We start from the raw sequence: 15,942 nt of genomic DNA on the forward strand, positions 1-15,942 counted from the left end.
ATCTTTCTCTGAATGGCTTATTTCACTCACTGTAGTGTCCATTCAAGTCCATTCAGATTGTCACAAACCTCTCTCTCTTTCTCTCTCTCTCTCTCCCCCTCCCTCCCACCCTCCCTCCTTCTCTCTCTCTCCTGAGCTGCTGTGAGGAGGATGCACAGGTCAGAGTCAAACCTGGAACGGTATTGATGGAGTCCATCAGCTGTTCCACATCTGAGAAGTCCAGGGTCTGGTCTTCAAACTCAGGCTTTGCAGAGAGTTCCACGTCTGTCTTGGTCTTCAGGAATTTCCCCAGTCTGTTGGTATAGAAAGACACCCGCAGATGGGGAGTTGGATCAGCAGTTAGGAGCACTGGGTGCTCTTCCAGAGGTCTTAGGTTCAATTCCCAGCACCCACATGGCAGCTCATAACCCTCTGTAACTCCAGTTCCAGGCAGTGTGACACCCTTTTCTGGCCTCTGTGGACAGCAGGCACACACCTGGTGCACAGACACACATGTGGGCAAAATACTCATACATGTTTTTTAAAAGCACACATCCACGCAAAGATGGAGGATCTTTCTTCTTGGGGTACACCTGAAGTGCCGGGCCACTAGGGGGAATGGAGAGGCCTCTTTGCTAAACTTGCATTTCTTCACATGCTTCTGGATTCTGGTATCCGATTTGATGGTGGGCCTGGAGGTTACTGTATTAAAATTTTGTTACTTTGACAAATCCCTGAGACAGGCAGCTGAAAGGAAGGGAGCGTCTACTTTAGTAACTTTAGTAGACGCTCGCTCGTGGTTTCAGTCCATGATCAGCCGGCTCTATTGTTCTTGGGCCTGTGATAGAAGCATGGTGTGTGTGTGGGGGGGGGGCACAAAATGGAGGAAAGTTTCTCATTTGGGAGCAGCTAGGAGAGGGGAGAGAGAGAGAGAGAGAGAGAGAGAGAGAGAGAGAGAGAGAGAGAGAGAGAGAGAGTCCAGGGACAAGACAAACCCTCCAAAGGATTCTCGTTTGTAAGATCAGAGCTCTACCCATCCAATCATTTCTCCCGATCCCCAGTTCTGAACAGAGCTGCTTTGAGAACATGAGCCTTTGAGCCTTCAACCCATGAGCCTTTGGGAACACTTCCTATGCAAAGCATCTGTCATTGCCCAAGCCTTTCCAGGGGGAAGAGGAAGAGTGGAGCCCAAGGACGGAGGAGGAGTTCATCCATCAGCAGGTGGCAGCCCGTGCTTTCTCCACTCCCACATCATCCCACAGCTCCACCACGTGCGTTCCACGTTGTCAAGTGCCGTCCCTCACGGTGCTGCTTCGAAGGCTCTAGATCAGCAGCTCTCAGTCGCCCACGTGCTTGCCACCCACTTCTACATGCAGTGATGACCCACACCTACAAAATTATTTTCATTGCCATTTCTTTTTTTCTTTTTTTTTTTTTTTTTTTTTTCGGAGCTGGGGACCGAACCCAGGGCCTTCTGCTTGCTAGGCAAGCGCTCTACCACTGAGCTAAATCCCCAACCCTCATTGCCATTTCATAACTATGATTTTGCTACTGAGCAGTGTCTCGGTTCCTAAGACCATCAGAAATACGTGCTTTCTGATGGTTGCAACCCCCAGGTTGAGAACCACCGCTTTAGACCTATTTGCTTCCCAGCAGTCACAGGACTTCTACCTGGCGAAGGCAGATTTGAGATCCAGTCCCACTTTTCTGCCAAACCATATGCACCTAGGTCCTTACAGTATAAGTCCCCCTAAAGCTTTACAGACCCCGTCTTAAGTTCCCACAGAACCGCCTGTCTGTTAATAGGGAAGGTGGGGCCTTGAACTTGGGATCACTGTGATAGCAGGATTTATGGTCTGCTGCACCATGACCAAGGGCTGAGGAGAGCTGGGGACATGTTCCAGTCCTCAATCTCTCCCGATAAACCTAAGTTCTTGTGTGTGTGAGGCAGACCTGAGCACAGGCTTACTGGATGGGCCTCACCACACGTGTTCCCTTCCAGCTCAGAGATTCTAAGCGTCCACCCTAAAAGGGCCTACTGACCCCATGCTGCCATTCAAAGCCAGCACAGTTTTATTTATAGTGTCACTGAAGCCGAAAAGGGAAGCAATAACCCTGTGAGACGGAGTCTAGAGGCGAAAAGAATAGAGAAAAGCAACTAGGTCAGGACAGAAATATTACCTGTCAGTCATAGCCACTGCATCCTGCAAAGGGAGAGAAAATAGTAGACTGATTTAGGAAATCATTTTTCCCAACAACGTAACAATGGAAACATTTTTAGTTGGAAATCAGGGAAAGGGGGAAATCACCCTAACAAAACTACCACACTTGTGCATTTCCTTCCATTCTCCTGCACCTCCCTCGTCCACACAGGCGTCCACTGACGACACGGTCTGCATAGAAACACTGGTGCTTACTTAACAGTTCCTCTGCTGTAGGACCCTGTGGCTGACTGCGAGTTTTCATCACCATAAGTAATGCGCTGTTTCCTATGTTCTGGATGTGAGATACAGTGGCACCCTGGGACCACTGGCTTAAGAGGTTGAGCACTGGTGTTTCTCGTGGCATCTGCCACATTGCTGTCTGCCTTTATTCATGGATCTCTTACCATGATCACAGTGGGAAGGGAGTGTGACTGGGCTTCCAGGAACAGCTATGGGCTTGGACCATGAGGGGAACAAACGGCATCTAGGACGATTCTGAAGAATCCTCCTCAACCCTTTGTGAAACCAACCACATCTGCCCTATGGGATTATGGGACCACTAACTGAGGTGGAAATTCCCATAACTCTGCTATACAGGGTTTGGGCCAGATTTGATATGACTTACATATAATTAAGAAATGGATTTGGGTACATCTATAAAGTTATAAAGCAAGATCTATAACTGCACCCTCGGCATAGGGCAATTTAAAGTAGTTTATTAATCTGTGCCAGCTTTCCCCCAGAGGTCCAAGAGGCAGCTCAACTCCATGATCAAGGGACAGTCAGTGACCAAGGGTCTGAGGGACAAAGCCTGGGACTACCTGGGAATTGGGGGAGGAAAAGAACCAGTGGTGTCCCTGCCTGCCTGGCCACCAACAGTGTGATGTGGATAGTTGGAGGCACAGCCTCCTACCATAACCCACAGATAGATGCTGACCACCATGGTCAACTCAGAGCTCCAGGAGAGAGGGCAGGCTAGCCCACCCGAGGCTAGACCTGGCATCTTAAAATATCATGGTTTCATTGCTTTCTCTCCTGTTTCTTCACGGACCTTTAAGAAGTCAACCTTTTCCTCGTGACACATCTCCTCTATGGTTTCCATCAGCTCTCTGCAGGCATCGAGGTTCTCTCCACAGCTGACCAGCTGTCCATATAGGGCTTCCAGCTTCTCTTTCTTTTTCTCCCCCAGAGCTTGAATTTTTTCTTCATACTTCTGAGCGAGGGTTTCCAAGATCTCGTTGTAATGGCACTCGAAGTTTTGTTCTTGTCTTCCAAAATTCTCCTACAAGACAGTGGATCTCAACCATCATTATAGTGGGTGGAGTAGGTTGGCCAGAGTCACGGGGGACATGAAACCCTGACCTGTTCATCCCTTCACATTGCTCTGTTTCTCAGCAGAGTGCTGTCATGAATGCTGAGGAGTGAAAACAGAGGAGACTCCTTCTTAGAGCCCCAGGAGTGATCATTAAGTAATGGTCACTAATTAATTAACTAATTAATTCATACCTAGGACCATGTATGTACCCATACATGCCGGAGGACAATCAGGTACCAGCCAGCCACAGCGTCTCTCATGACACGGAACATGCCAATTAAGGTAGGCTGACTGGCCAGCAAGCCCCGGAGATCTTCCTGTCTCTGCCTTACAGGGCTAGGATTACAAGCATGTGTCTCCACACCCAGCTTTTCTGTGTGGGCTCTTAGGGGTCAAACTCAAGCCCCCAGACTTCCCCGACTGAGATGTATGCTCGGTCCCCCACCCCACCCCGAATATTCTTACCAGAAAGCGCTCCTGTCTTTCCTGACAGCTGTTGCAATCCTCTCCCTGTTTGAGCTACCTCCCATCACCATGGCAACCACCCTGGGAGCTCATCAATGGTTAATCAGCTTGTTGCTGGATGCTTTGACTTCAAGGCAGAAATGTTGGCCCTGGGAGATGTCCACCTGCCCTTCTGTCCTGAGCTCTCACACCTCACGATATCTGTCCTCTCTAACTGTCACATGGATTATATAAACACCAAGAGAATATCCACTTGGCTCATGCCAGTGAGGAGAGCTATGAGAGCTGAGGGAGAAGGAGGGGTTGTGGGAAATTGCACTGCTTGATAGAGGAGGCGAGGCAGGAAGAAGGTACTCGATCTGGAATGTGTGGTATTTATGTATTTATTTGTTGTTTTCTTGACATAGCATCTTCTTAGGTGACCCTATAAGGCCTGGTACCTGCTATGCAGGCCAGGCTGGCCTGGAATTCACAGCAATCCTCTTGCCTTAGCTTTTTAAGTGCTGGGATTTACAGGCATGCACCATCTGGTCGATACCTATCCTATTTAAACGGGGAGCACAGAGGTTGGGAAAGAGCAGGGGGATCTCCAGCCCCCATTTCTCATACTGGAAGCCTGTGGGGGCTTAGTGGATTTTGACTGTTGCCACTTTCATCCTATGAAGCTTCTAGGAGTCACGCTGAGAGTCGTTACTAAGCATAAAATCCTCTCAGAATAGAGAGGGTAAAGCAATAGGCAAGTCCCTGGTGAGGGTAACTGGATGTTCCCAGTGTCCTTGCTGGAGATGAAGTGACTTAGGTCCGAGAATTGGATGACAAAATTGAATACAAGGAACTTAAGACTTTTGAGTTTTGCTTTTAGGTATGTCTGTCCACCACATGGGTGCAGTGTCCATAGAGGCCAGAAGGGGGCACTGGATGCCCAGAACTAGAATTACAGGCCATTGTGAATCACTTAGGAATCAAACCCAGGTCCTATGGAAGAAGAGCAGTGCTCTTAACCCTGAGAAATATCTCCAGTTTGAGCATGGGAGTTTGCCCTGCTGTCTCACTCTTCAAGAGTTCTTTTTTTTTTTTCCTTTTCTTTTTTTCGGAGCTGGGAACCGAACCCAGGGCCTTGCGCTTGCTAGGCAAGTGCTCTACCACTGAGCTAAATCCCCAACCCCTCTTTTTTTTTTTTTTTTCAAGAGTTCTTTTTTTTTTTTTTTCTGCTGTCTCACTCTTATCCCTCTCCTTCCATCTTGTGCTTGGAAATAGAAGGGCTTCCACTGGATTATTGGGGCAGCTCTCTCTCTCCCTCTTTTTCTCTCTCTCTCCCTCTTTTTTTCTCTCTCTCTCTGAGGCGGAGGATGTGTGTGTGTTTCAGTGTTTAACTAAAGCTGGCCAGGACAGAGGATTTGCTCTTGCTTTGTGGAGCTCTAGGGGTCAGTATGACCACTGGGCAACTAAGAACAGCTTTTAGTTCAGTGATCTTGGTCTATGGATGAAGAACGCACATTACATTTGTCCCGTGTCAGGACAGGAATGGAAGGGGCATTAAAGGATGAGAGGTCCCTTTTGAGGCAATGCAGACACAGGGAATAGCGTAGCAACCTTGGACTCCCCTTCTTCTGGGGTCTGCACATCCCCTACTCTGAACAGTGCACCTAACAACCTGTTAGCAACCTAGGACCCCTCCCTATTTGCACAGAATTGCATGCATGCATGCTTTGAACAGTGGAAACACTCTTCTTAGCCACCCCTGATAACACCCCGTTTCCCTTCAAACACATCCCAGATCACAATGCAGGACCATGGGATAGGGGCAGATGTGGCCTAGACTGGATTTGGGTGCAAGCATAATATGTCAAACTGTGGGCTGGAGAGATGGCTCAGCGGTTAAGAGCACCCGACTGCTCTTCCAGAGGTCATGAGTTCAATTCCCAGCAACCACATGGTGGCTCACAACCATCTGTAAAGAGATCCGATGCCCTCTTCTGGTGTATCTGAGGACAGCTACAGTGTACTTGTATATAATAAATAAATAAATCTTTAAAAAAAAAATATGTCAAACTGTGTCCTCAAAGCGAACTTTTAGAGAGAAGACAGAACATTTTATTTACCGTCTTATGCTCACACATAATTGGGTATACATAACGATTAAAGTCAGATACATCCTGGGAAGGGACATAGGCAGTGAATGAGGGTTCATGTAACCAAAGCCCATCAGTCAAAGTAGCAAATTTCCCAAATCGTAACCCTTTTTTTCAACCTCATAAAGGAAACCACATACAACAAAGGGAACCCCAAACAATAAAGAGAACCCCAAGCGATGATCAGGTCCCTTGAGTACTCTCATTCATGTGTCCTGTTGTCAACATTTTGGCGTTTGGGCTTTTTGGACAGGGTCTCTCTATGTAGCCCTGGCTGTCCTGGAACTCGCTATGTAAACCAGGCTGACCTAGAACTCACAGAGCTCCTCCTGCCTCTGCCTCACAGCTGGTGAGATTAAAGGTGTGCACCACCACGTCCAGCTCTGTTGGAGATCTCAGCAGAGCATTTCGGATCTGCTCTACCGCTCAGCTGTTTGGCAATTTGTGTGGGTTTTCATCTCACTTTTGAGTAAGAGACTGAGAATCTGGACACACTTGGCCCAGGATGCAGCCACCAGTTTTGGAATTCTACGGTCTCGATGGTCTTGTCGGAAAGCTTGCAAAGTGGCTAGGTTAAAAGAGACCATACAGATGCTTCTTTGTATGACCCGCGCACAGCTAGAAGTGTGTCTGTGTTGGAGGAACGATAACCAGACGGAGTGGGGAGCGTGAAACATGAAGACCTGTTTGACAAGTAACTGCTGTCGGGCGTGTGGACAAGAGGGACTCTGCACACGCCACTTTTCGGATGTAAATTGGTCCCCACACCATGGACACTCAGTACACAGTTTCCTAAAAAGCTGAAAATACACTTCCCATCTGGCCCAAGTCAGCCTGCCACGGACATCGAACATCCGTGCTATCCACATTAGCTAAGTTATGGAACTAACCGAGGTGTCCATCACAGAGGGACGGGTAAAGAAATGTCTACATACTCAATGGAACTGTTTGCAGGAAAATGAATGCTGCTAGAGAAAATATAATTAAGGTAGCCTCAGAAGACAAATATACATTCTCTCTCAGTTGTTGCTCCTGAATCTCACATAGATTCATAAAATTATGTATGTACAAAGGTCATGAAACTGTCTAGGGAACAGAGAGTACTAAGAGGAGAAGAACGGGGGAGATAAAAGAGGGAAGTGGATTTGGAGGAGTATGCTCAACACACATTATATACACGTGTGAAAATGTCCTTGCTTTGCATAATACCATATAAAATGGATATAAACAATAAACATTTTCAAAGGGGGAAAACTGTGATATGATGGGTACCACCCCACCACACACAGACAATTAAAAACTCCAGAGAGCAAGGAAACACTATGCCTGCTTATACAGCAGGACATCAGACAGCACCCAGGGGAGTCTCAGAGTGAGCCCCAAAGCAAGCATGGAAACCTGAATTAGGGTATCCAGCGCCTGTGTAAAAGGTCAGGTCAGCAGTGAGCGCATGTAGGTCAGCAGTGCAGCAGTGAGCGTAGGTAGTTTGTATGTAAGTGCAGCTGTGAGCATATGTAGTTCATATGTAGGTCAGCAGTGAGTGAATGTAGTTCCGACAGTGTAGCAGTGAGCTTGTGTGGCTCTAACACTGAGGACTGAGACAGGGGGATCTCCAGGTCTTTCAGGCCAGCTAGACTAGCAAAGCTACAGAACTCCAAATCCAGTCTCAAAAATGGGGTACAGAATGGCTGAGGAAGAAACCCAAACTTGACCTCTGGCCTTCACATGCAAGTGCATGTGCATATGTACTTGCAAACACGGATGCACAGAAACACACATACCCACCCCATCCCACCCCAACTCCCAGGACAGAAGGAAACTGTTCACTTCACCATCTGGATGGTGCCACCATGGTGTCATCACTGTTAGAACAAAACAAAACAGCAACAACGAAAATTAAACCCCATGCAATTGGTACTTTGATTGGAAAGTTTCTGTTTTACTTATTCATGTAATAAACATTTATAAATCTGGGTAGTATGGGCACACACCTTTAACCCCAGCAGGTAGAAGACAGAGGCAGGTGGATCTCCAAATCTGAGGTCAGTCTGGATTACAGAGAGAGTTCGAGAACAGCCAGGGATACACAGAGAAACCTTGTTTCAAGAAATCAAACCAACCAACAAAGTAACCAACCAAACAACAGCAAACACACACACACACACACACACACACACACACACACACACACACACACACACCAGCCTCTCCCACGTAGAGGACAGAGTAGGGGGATGAAGGCAAGTGACAGTCACCTCTGTAGTTGCCCAGGGGCAGTGAAGTTCAGTGGATAGCTGAGGGGAGGGGCGGGCTCTCACATTCCAAGACATGGCTTCTGTAGCTCACTGGGAGCAGCTGCCTGAAGGAAGCTACTTGTGGAGAGATCACCACACTCGGCCTTACCTCCACAGTGATGAACACTTCTTCCAGGTGGCTAGCGAAATTTTCCATCTCAATAATCTGCTGTTCCAATTTGCACATATTTTTGTGAATTTCATCCTGTGGAGGTGAGCAGAACGAATAAAGTATCAACGATAAGCTTATTCTATCTTTTTTAAATTAAAAAAAAAACAAACATGTGCACCAATGTTTGCCTGTGTGTGTGTGTGTATCTGTACGCCACGTTGTGTTCTTAGTGACCACAGAGCCTAGGGGAGGACATCGGGGTCCCTGGGACTGCTGTTACAGATGGCTGTGAGTCACCATGCGGATGCTGGGAACTGAACCCAAGACTTCTGCAAAGCAGCCAGTGCTCTTAATGCTGAACCATCTCTCCAGGCTACCATTTCATCCTTGGAGGCATGAAGGACTGAACCTCTGCCCACCTCCCCGAGACACACATGCACTCTCCAGCGGAAGATGTAAGATCTGTTACCTTGGCGTGTTCCAGAGCCTTGTTGATTGGGGTTACTTCGTGTTCCTTGTGTATATCAAAATCCTTCTCAACAGTTCTCACTGGAGTTTTGCAAGTGACACAGAAGACATCAGCAGGCTCTTCCTCATCTTCCTCCTCTGGGATGACGTAGCATTCATATTCCTCGCTGGCGCGGCCATGTGTGTACCTGTAGGCTTCCCGAAGGTCTTGGCATTGGTCAGGAGGGCCTTGAACTCCGTAGCACAGGTCCTCGGCCTCAGCTGCCTCACCACTAAGCCCCCAGTCTCTCTGCTCCCTGCCTGGATCCCTCCTCCTCATCCCGTACGGATACCCCAGAGTCCCCAATCTGTGTTCATCCACAAATTCACCCCCTAACTCATGTTCATCTTCAAGCCCGTATAAATGGACAAGCGCGTCCACTTCCTTCTGGAGATTCTTACTGTCCCCTGCCCCTCTTGGCTCATTGGTCAGTTCAGCCTGGGTTACTTCCCTCCGGGTTCTGCTGCTTTCTCCTGGGAAGAGCTGCAGTCTATCTTCAGAGTCATACAGGTCCATGTGATAAAAGTGGAAGTCTCTGGGAGCTGTTGATCTCCCCAGCCCCGGCTCCTCCCCTGCTTCCTCCTCCATTGACACAGAACAGCCCTTCCTAGTCAGTCAGTGGGTATTCTGAGACCTAGGACACAGAAGAAGTGAACGTCAGTTCCCAAGAAGAGAATTGCAGAGTCTGCGCACGAGATTCCATAGTTCCAGATTTTATCCAAGAAGTCAACGGTCACAGTCTACATCATGGCAAGCAAATTCACTGAATTGTCCCAGCCGTAGCTGACTCACAATTGCTCAACAGAAACACATGGAGACCCTCCCTAGAGACCTAAGGCTGGCTGGCGAGCTGGAGACACTGCTATAGAAAGGTGTATTAGGAGCATCACCCCTACCTAGGGTCACCGCATGACCTCTTTGCCATTCACAGCTCTCACGAACCATGCAAGATCATAAATATTGGTTATTTTAGGTTATCAAGCTGTGGAATAATTTGTTATGAAAGAACAGTTTGAATGAGGCCAGCGTAAAACTAAGCCTCCTCCCCCCTGCTACCATCTGCCCCTCCTTGTTCATAGTCAGGCTCCTTCAAAGGACGGCATTGATAATGCTGATTTCCACACCGTGACACGTGTGCACGGGGCTTTCCATGGGGAATCCAGGCACTGGGTATGAAGAGTTAGCGTTCAGATACAGTCTCAGGTTTGCATTTGGCCTTTCTCAGAGCTGCTTCGCCTGGGAACAAGGCAGCCTCTGAGGTCCTTTCTTCTCAACAGCCCTTCGCTTATCAGAAAAGCAAAAATATATTTCCTGTTCATTCTGAATATTACATTGCACAGTAAGATTTCATTGCTTGGGAATTTAATAAAGCCTCCAGGGGACTGGATGAAAGGATAGCCTGGAGGATTGGCATCAATGCCAAGAGTGAGTGACATTAATGAATGAGAAAGAAAGGATCTTTTTTTCAAGGTAAGTGCTTTCCAGCTCTTTGCTTCTAACAAAATTGCAAGAGGATCTAATCAAGTTGTCAGCTGATATATTATTTGAAATAAATGTTCATGATAGGTCATTATATAATTTTGGCGTACATTTCAGAAGGAGCTGAAAGAATGGAATGTTATAACCACCTCCATTCCCATCTACCTACACAGGTGAGCACGGTCACTCAGTTTGCCTGGACAAACTGAAAAACAAAATACGAACTCACTCATTCCTGTTGCATTCTAGATCCTGTAATTTCCACTCCTGGGTTGAGTTGAGCCTTTTTCTTTTTTTAAATAAACAAAGTCCTGTCCACTTCATCAAATGATGCATTTTGGGGCTGGAGAGATGGCCCAGTCAGTAAAGAAGCTGTCTCACAAGCCCAGGGACTGGAGTTCAGATCATGAACAGTTACATAAGCCAGGTGCAGGTGCATGTGTCTGAACCCAACACAGAGGTGAGGAAGTGACAGAGACAGGCAGACCCCTGGAGTTTATTGATTGGCTAGCCTAACCCAATCAATGAGCTCCGGGCTCAGTAACAGTCTCTGTCTTAAAAAAATACAGGGAGAAGAGAATGATTCATGAAGGAACCTGACATCAATATCTGACCTCACATGTGCATGTGCACACATACACTTACTCATATAAACACACATATACACACATACACACATATATATATACACACATACAAACACATACACACATACACTTACTCATATAAACACACATACACACATATACACACATACACACATATATACATATACACATACAAACATATACACACATACACTTACTCATATAAACACATACACACATACACACATATACACATACATACATACATACATTATACACATATACACACATACACACACATATACACACAGTACACACACATACACTTACTCATATAAAGACACACACACACATGCACACACACACAAACATAAGTACACACACTACACCTGCATTTTTGTTTTACTTTTTAAGTTATTTACCAAAAATTATAATGCATACATGAGATTCTGTTTACATTCAACTAAAAATTATGTTGGTATCTTTTTTTTTTTTTTTTTTGGTCCTTTTTTTGGGAGCTGGGGACCGAACCCAGGGCCTTGCGCTTCCTAGGCAAGCGCTCTACCACTGAGCCAAATCCCCAACCCCTTATGTTGGTATCTTGATTCAGCAGAAAAGGGAACTTACTGTTTAATGACTTATGATTATAAAAAAATTTAAAAAGTAGTTGCCTGTCTCTGTCCCTTCCCCACTTCCAAGTCCTGCATGCACACTTTTTGTAGAAAAATACACAGATCATCAACAAATGACATTGCTTATAGGATATGCTTTTACATAACACATTTTTGGAGGATCTCCGGCACCTGCAGGTTGCCATGTGCATTGTCCATGTGTAAGTCTGTTCTTCCCTTCAGTAGTTTCCAAGGCCCAACTTTCCTCTTTAGCTGTGGAAATTCACGATCCAACCTGGATTAGTTCACTCCTTATTGTGCTGGGTGATTCTCAATAGAACATTTCAGTCTTTCCTAAGAGCCTAGAGTTCTGTTTTCTCAACCCTGCATGTCTGAATGTCTAGCTATTCGGATATTCCCACTACATGAAAATAAAGTCTTACTGTTTTACCTGCTGTAAGCTCTGATTCGGCACCATGGGGGGGCGAGGGGAAGAATGAAGAAGAGGGTCGATAGTCTGGAAGTGAAACCCAAGAGGATGAGCACACAGCTTCCCCGGGGCTGTGTCTCAGCAAACAAATCTGGCTTCAGCCGTATCCCACCTTCATCCCTACCTGGGCCCCGGCTGCTGCCTCAGCTTCCAGCATGAGGCAAGCCCCAAGGTCATCCAGAGGTTCGGAAGTTCTGGCACTCCTGGCTTTGGGCAACATGGAATGATCAGGAAGTCTGCATTCTCAGTCACCGTCTGGGGGAAACCTGGGGTTCCTCACCAGCCCTGCTGTTGATCTCTCTGTGTGTCGGGCTATAGCCGTCCACTCATTCGTCTGCGCATTGACTGTTCCTGGGGATGGCAAAGTGCAGACTCCAGAGAACAGGACACCACCGGGTGCTAGCCACAGGGAGTGAGACATGGGTCCTGACCTTGTGGATATCCCCAGACAATCAAATAAGGATGATCACCCCGTCTGGGACTGGAACATGACTTCTCAGCCATGCTACCTTCTCTCTTTCCTCTTCCTTTATACCCAGCCCAGCCTCTGGTCCCATAGACTAAAATCACAGTTTCTCCCTGAGGTTCCAATATCGCATCTGATCTGCAGGCAGAAACATTCCTTGAAGCTGTCCTTTCTTCAGTCTTCTGGCTGTGGGCCCCATGGCTCTGCCTGATACAGACACTCAGAAGCCTAGTCAGCCATCTTGGATTCTGAAGGCTCTCACTGGTCAGGCTCAGCTCTTTTGGATCCCTGGCTTTTCACTCTCAAAGTGATGACACACACCCCTTTGCTAGTGGACTTCTGTGCTGTATTGACCTCAGTGTCTCTAGTTAAATCTCCCCCAGGTTCTTCCTGGTACCAGTTTGCCGCCTTTCCTCTCTGCTGCTCTCAGTCACCTGCATCTCCTACCCAGCCAGTACCTGCCGCATCCTTCATGAAGACCAGCTATTCTACCCCTTCATTAATAAAGTGACATTTGCCCTCTCCTGCCCCCAAACCACAGATGAGCTTATTGGTATCACCCAGTGTTGAGAGTGGCAAGACATGGCCTAAGGAGATCACATCCCCACACAAGACCAACCCAGTGGCCTATAGAGAGATGTGGTGTTCTAGGGTTGGAAGGGCCCTGAAGTCAATTTCTAGATTTTAATATGTTAAAACTGAGGTTTTGGTGGGGCAACAAGAAGCTTCTTTATGAACAATTTGTCAAGGATTTGTCTGTGTGGCAGCTAGTCACCAGTCCAGTGAGAGCTGAGATCTAACCTTAGGCTTCCTATGCATAGAGGATAGGCACTCTAAAAATAAAACTCCCCTGTGTGTGTGTGTGTGTGTGTGTGTGTGTGTGTGTGTGTGTGTGTGAGAGAGAGAGAGAGAGAGAGAGAGAGAGAGGAGAGAAAGAGAGGAGAGAGAGAGAGAAAGACAGAGACAGAGGCAGAGACAGAGACAGAGACAGAGGCAGAGACAGAGGCAGCGACAGAGGCAGAGACAGAGACAGAGGCAGAGGCAGAGGCAGAGACAGAGACAGAGACAGAGGCAGAGACAGAGACAGAGGCAGAGGCAGAGACAGTGACAGAGACAGAGACAGACTGAGAGAAGCTTTAGCTCAAAGTACCCACCTGAGCCCTGGGGAAGATACCAGCAAGAAGACTGACAATCCTTTAACGCATGCTAATTAGAGCACAGCCTTCCCTGCCAGCATCTGCTCTCCTATGTGATGGCCAACTGGTTTGCATGCTGAGCAGCAAAGCCAGGCTCCTGTAGCACAGGCCCCAGCGCACAGGCCCCAGCGCACAGTCCCCCTCAGCTCCCACACACTTTACCTTTCCTTCAGCTTCTTAATGGGGTCAGGATGGGGGGGGGGGGACGACACACTGATGACAAACTGCCATTTTATAAAGTCTGAAGCGAAGGTTTAGGGGAGTAATGAGCCACAGTCCACACTGCAAACGTTCGCAGACACCTCCTCTCTCTGCCCTGACAGCACAGCACGGGGGCTGGAGCGCTGGCTCAGCCGTTACCCCTGCTTAATGCTCTTGCTGTGAGGATCCGGTTTGCTTCCTAGCATATGCACAACTGCCCGTAATTCCAGCTTGAGCAGGCTCGGACACCTTTGGACTCCATGCAGACCTGTCTGTACTCATGTATATATATATCTTCATGCACGTACAACCAACCGTATACACAGAATTGAAAATAAATAAAAAAGAAGGTATTTGCCTAAGTCCTATGTGTAAGATGTGTCTTTATGATTTAATTGGAAAAGTCTTTTTTGTTTTTCCTTCTAGGGACTCTTGCTCTATGGTTCTGACCAGTTTCCCAGGCATGGCGCACACCCCAAGGTTTTCTTTAAGAGCAGGCTGCCTGTAGCACACATGGAAATCAGCAAGAAACATCGATTTTCAGTGTTTGAATTGAAGCATAGAAATCAAGAGTTTTTAGAAAGCGTTGGCAGATTAGAATTTAAAAGTATTTGTAACACAATACCATAACCAGATAATAGCTGTGGCTAGAGCTTCAAACCATTCTAGCAAATGGGCCGTGTGCTAAAAACACCCAAAGACACAGGTCAAGAACTGTCAACCTCTGCCAGTTTTAGGGGACTTTTCATGCCTGGTACCATCTTCAGGAGAGATGAATTCTTGCAAGTTCAAGCAGGCATGGAAAACATCGACCCAATCGAGTGTAATTTACATTTGTAGTGTTCAATGATATCAGGGAGATAACACAGTTTGCTTTACCATACTATAACTATCCCCAAACTTGCCTGCTCATTTAAAGGTCCATAAATGTGTCCTTTAACTCCACGGTCCTAGGTTTCTGCTGGAAAAATTGGATTTCTGTCTGGTCAGCTCCCCTTCCCGGTGACCTCTGCGTGCTCTGCAAGCTAAGCTCTGGCTAGTCCAGCCTAGGAAGTGGGGTGCCAAAGCTGGATGGTAATATGAGCTAGCATCCACCACAAATAGCAACAGGCCTGCCCCTGAGTGACAGTCCAAATATAGACCCACCACAGCGGCCTTGCCATTTTTTACCACTCAGGCGTCACCAGGGGAGGTCACATGCTGTGCTCTGAAGTCCATTTACTGTCGGGGCTGAGATCTAAGACTCAGATGGCTGGACGCATGTAAAGGGCCAGAGCAGTCATGGCCAGGGCTGAATGGGGATGCTGACAGTCCTGGGCCATGTGACTTCCACCTCAGAGTGTTTTGAGCAAACAGCTCAGGAGGCAATGCAGAGGCAACATGTTTGCTCTCCCATCATCCTTTGCAGTATGGGAACTGTTCCCTCTCACTGAATGAATATCCAGCAGAACCTGTGATTTCTGTTCCTTCTCAGGCGACACAGTTTTAGGACTCTCGAAGTCGGCAATTGGACATCCAGTTCTGTAGATTTACTCACTGTTCCTCTTCTGTAGTGTGATCCTCTTTAGCAGGATGCTTGTCTTCGGAGAAGGAGCAAGGTAGGGCTTCCCTCTACACACTCCTCCAAGAGCAGTGGGCTGGCTGTAAGAGTGGTGGTGACTAGCTGGCTGCTGGAGTGGCTGTCACAACAGGTGGTGACACTGGGCTGTGCGGCCTGTATCATTCTCAGATCTGAGTCTCTCATGTCTAGAGAAACCCATTTTGAAGGCCCTCTCCTGAAGTTCCCCCAACCAGGCAGACAGACCTTTTCCCCCCAAAGTCTGTCTTATTCCTCCCCAAACTTGTCTGCCGTCCCATTGTGACCTCGTAAATGAATTCTTTTCCTTTGTGTAGGGAGCTTTTT

General features: G+C 47.3%; 1 protein-coding gene across 2 annotated transcripts in view; it reads right to left on the reverse strand.

The window, feature by feature from the left end:
* The window catches only part of Fsd2 (fibronectin type III and SPRY domain containing 2), a 33,487-nt gene extending 18,437 nt beyond the window's left edge, over nt 1-15,050 (reverse strand). The window contains 8 exon segments of one of the 2 annotated variants that reach the window (NM_001438190.1): nt 172-293; nt 2,161-2,183; nt 3,235-3,465; nt 8,499-8,594; nt 8,971-9,643; nt 12,138-12,203; nt 12,301-12,527; nt 14,945-15,050. In NM_001438190.1, coding sequence (NP_001425119.1) covers nt 172-293; nt 2,161-2,183; nt 3,235-3,465; nt 8,499-8,594; nt 8,971-9,597 — 1,099 coding nt within the window. In that variant the 5' untranslated portion in view covers nt 9,598-9,643; nt 12,138-12,203; nt 12,301-12,527; nt 14,945-15,050. 2 annotated transcript variants of the gene reach the window in all.
* Between the last annotated feature and the right edge of the window lie 892 nt (nt 15,051-15,942).

The sequence above is a fragment of the Rattus norvegicus genome, chromosome 1 (assembly GCF_021556685.1).
Source record: "Rattus norvegicus strain SHRSP/BbbUtx chromosome 1, alternate assembly SHRSP_T2T, whole genome shotgun sequence".
Taxonomy (NCBI): Eukaryota; Metazoa; Chordata; class Mammalia; order Rodentia; family Muridae; genus Rattus; species Rattus norvegicus.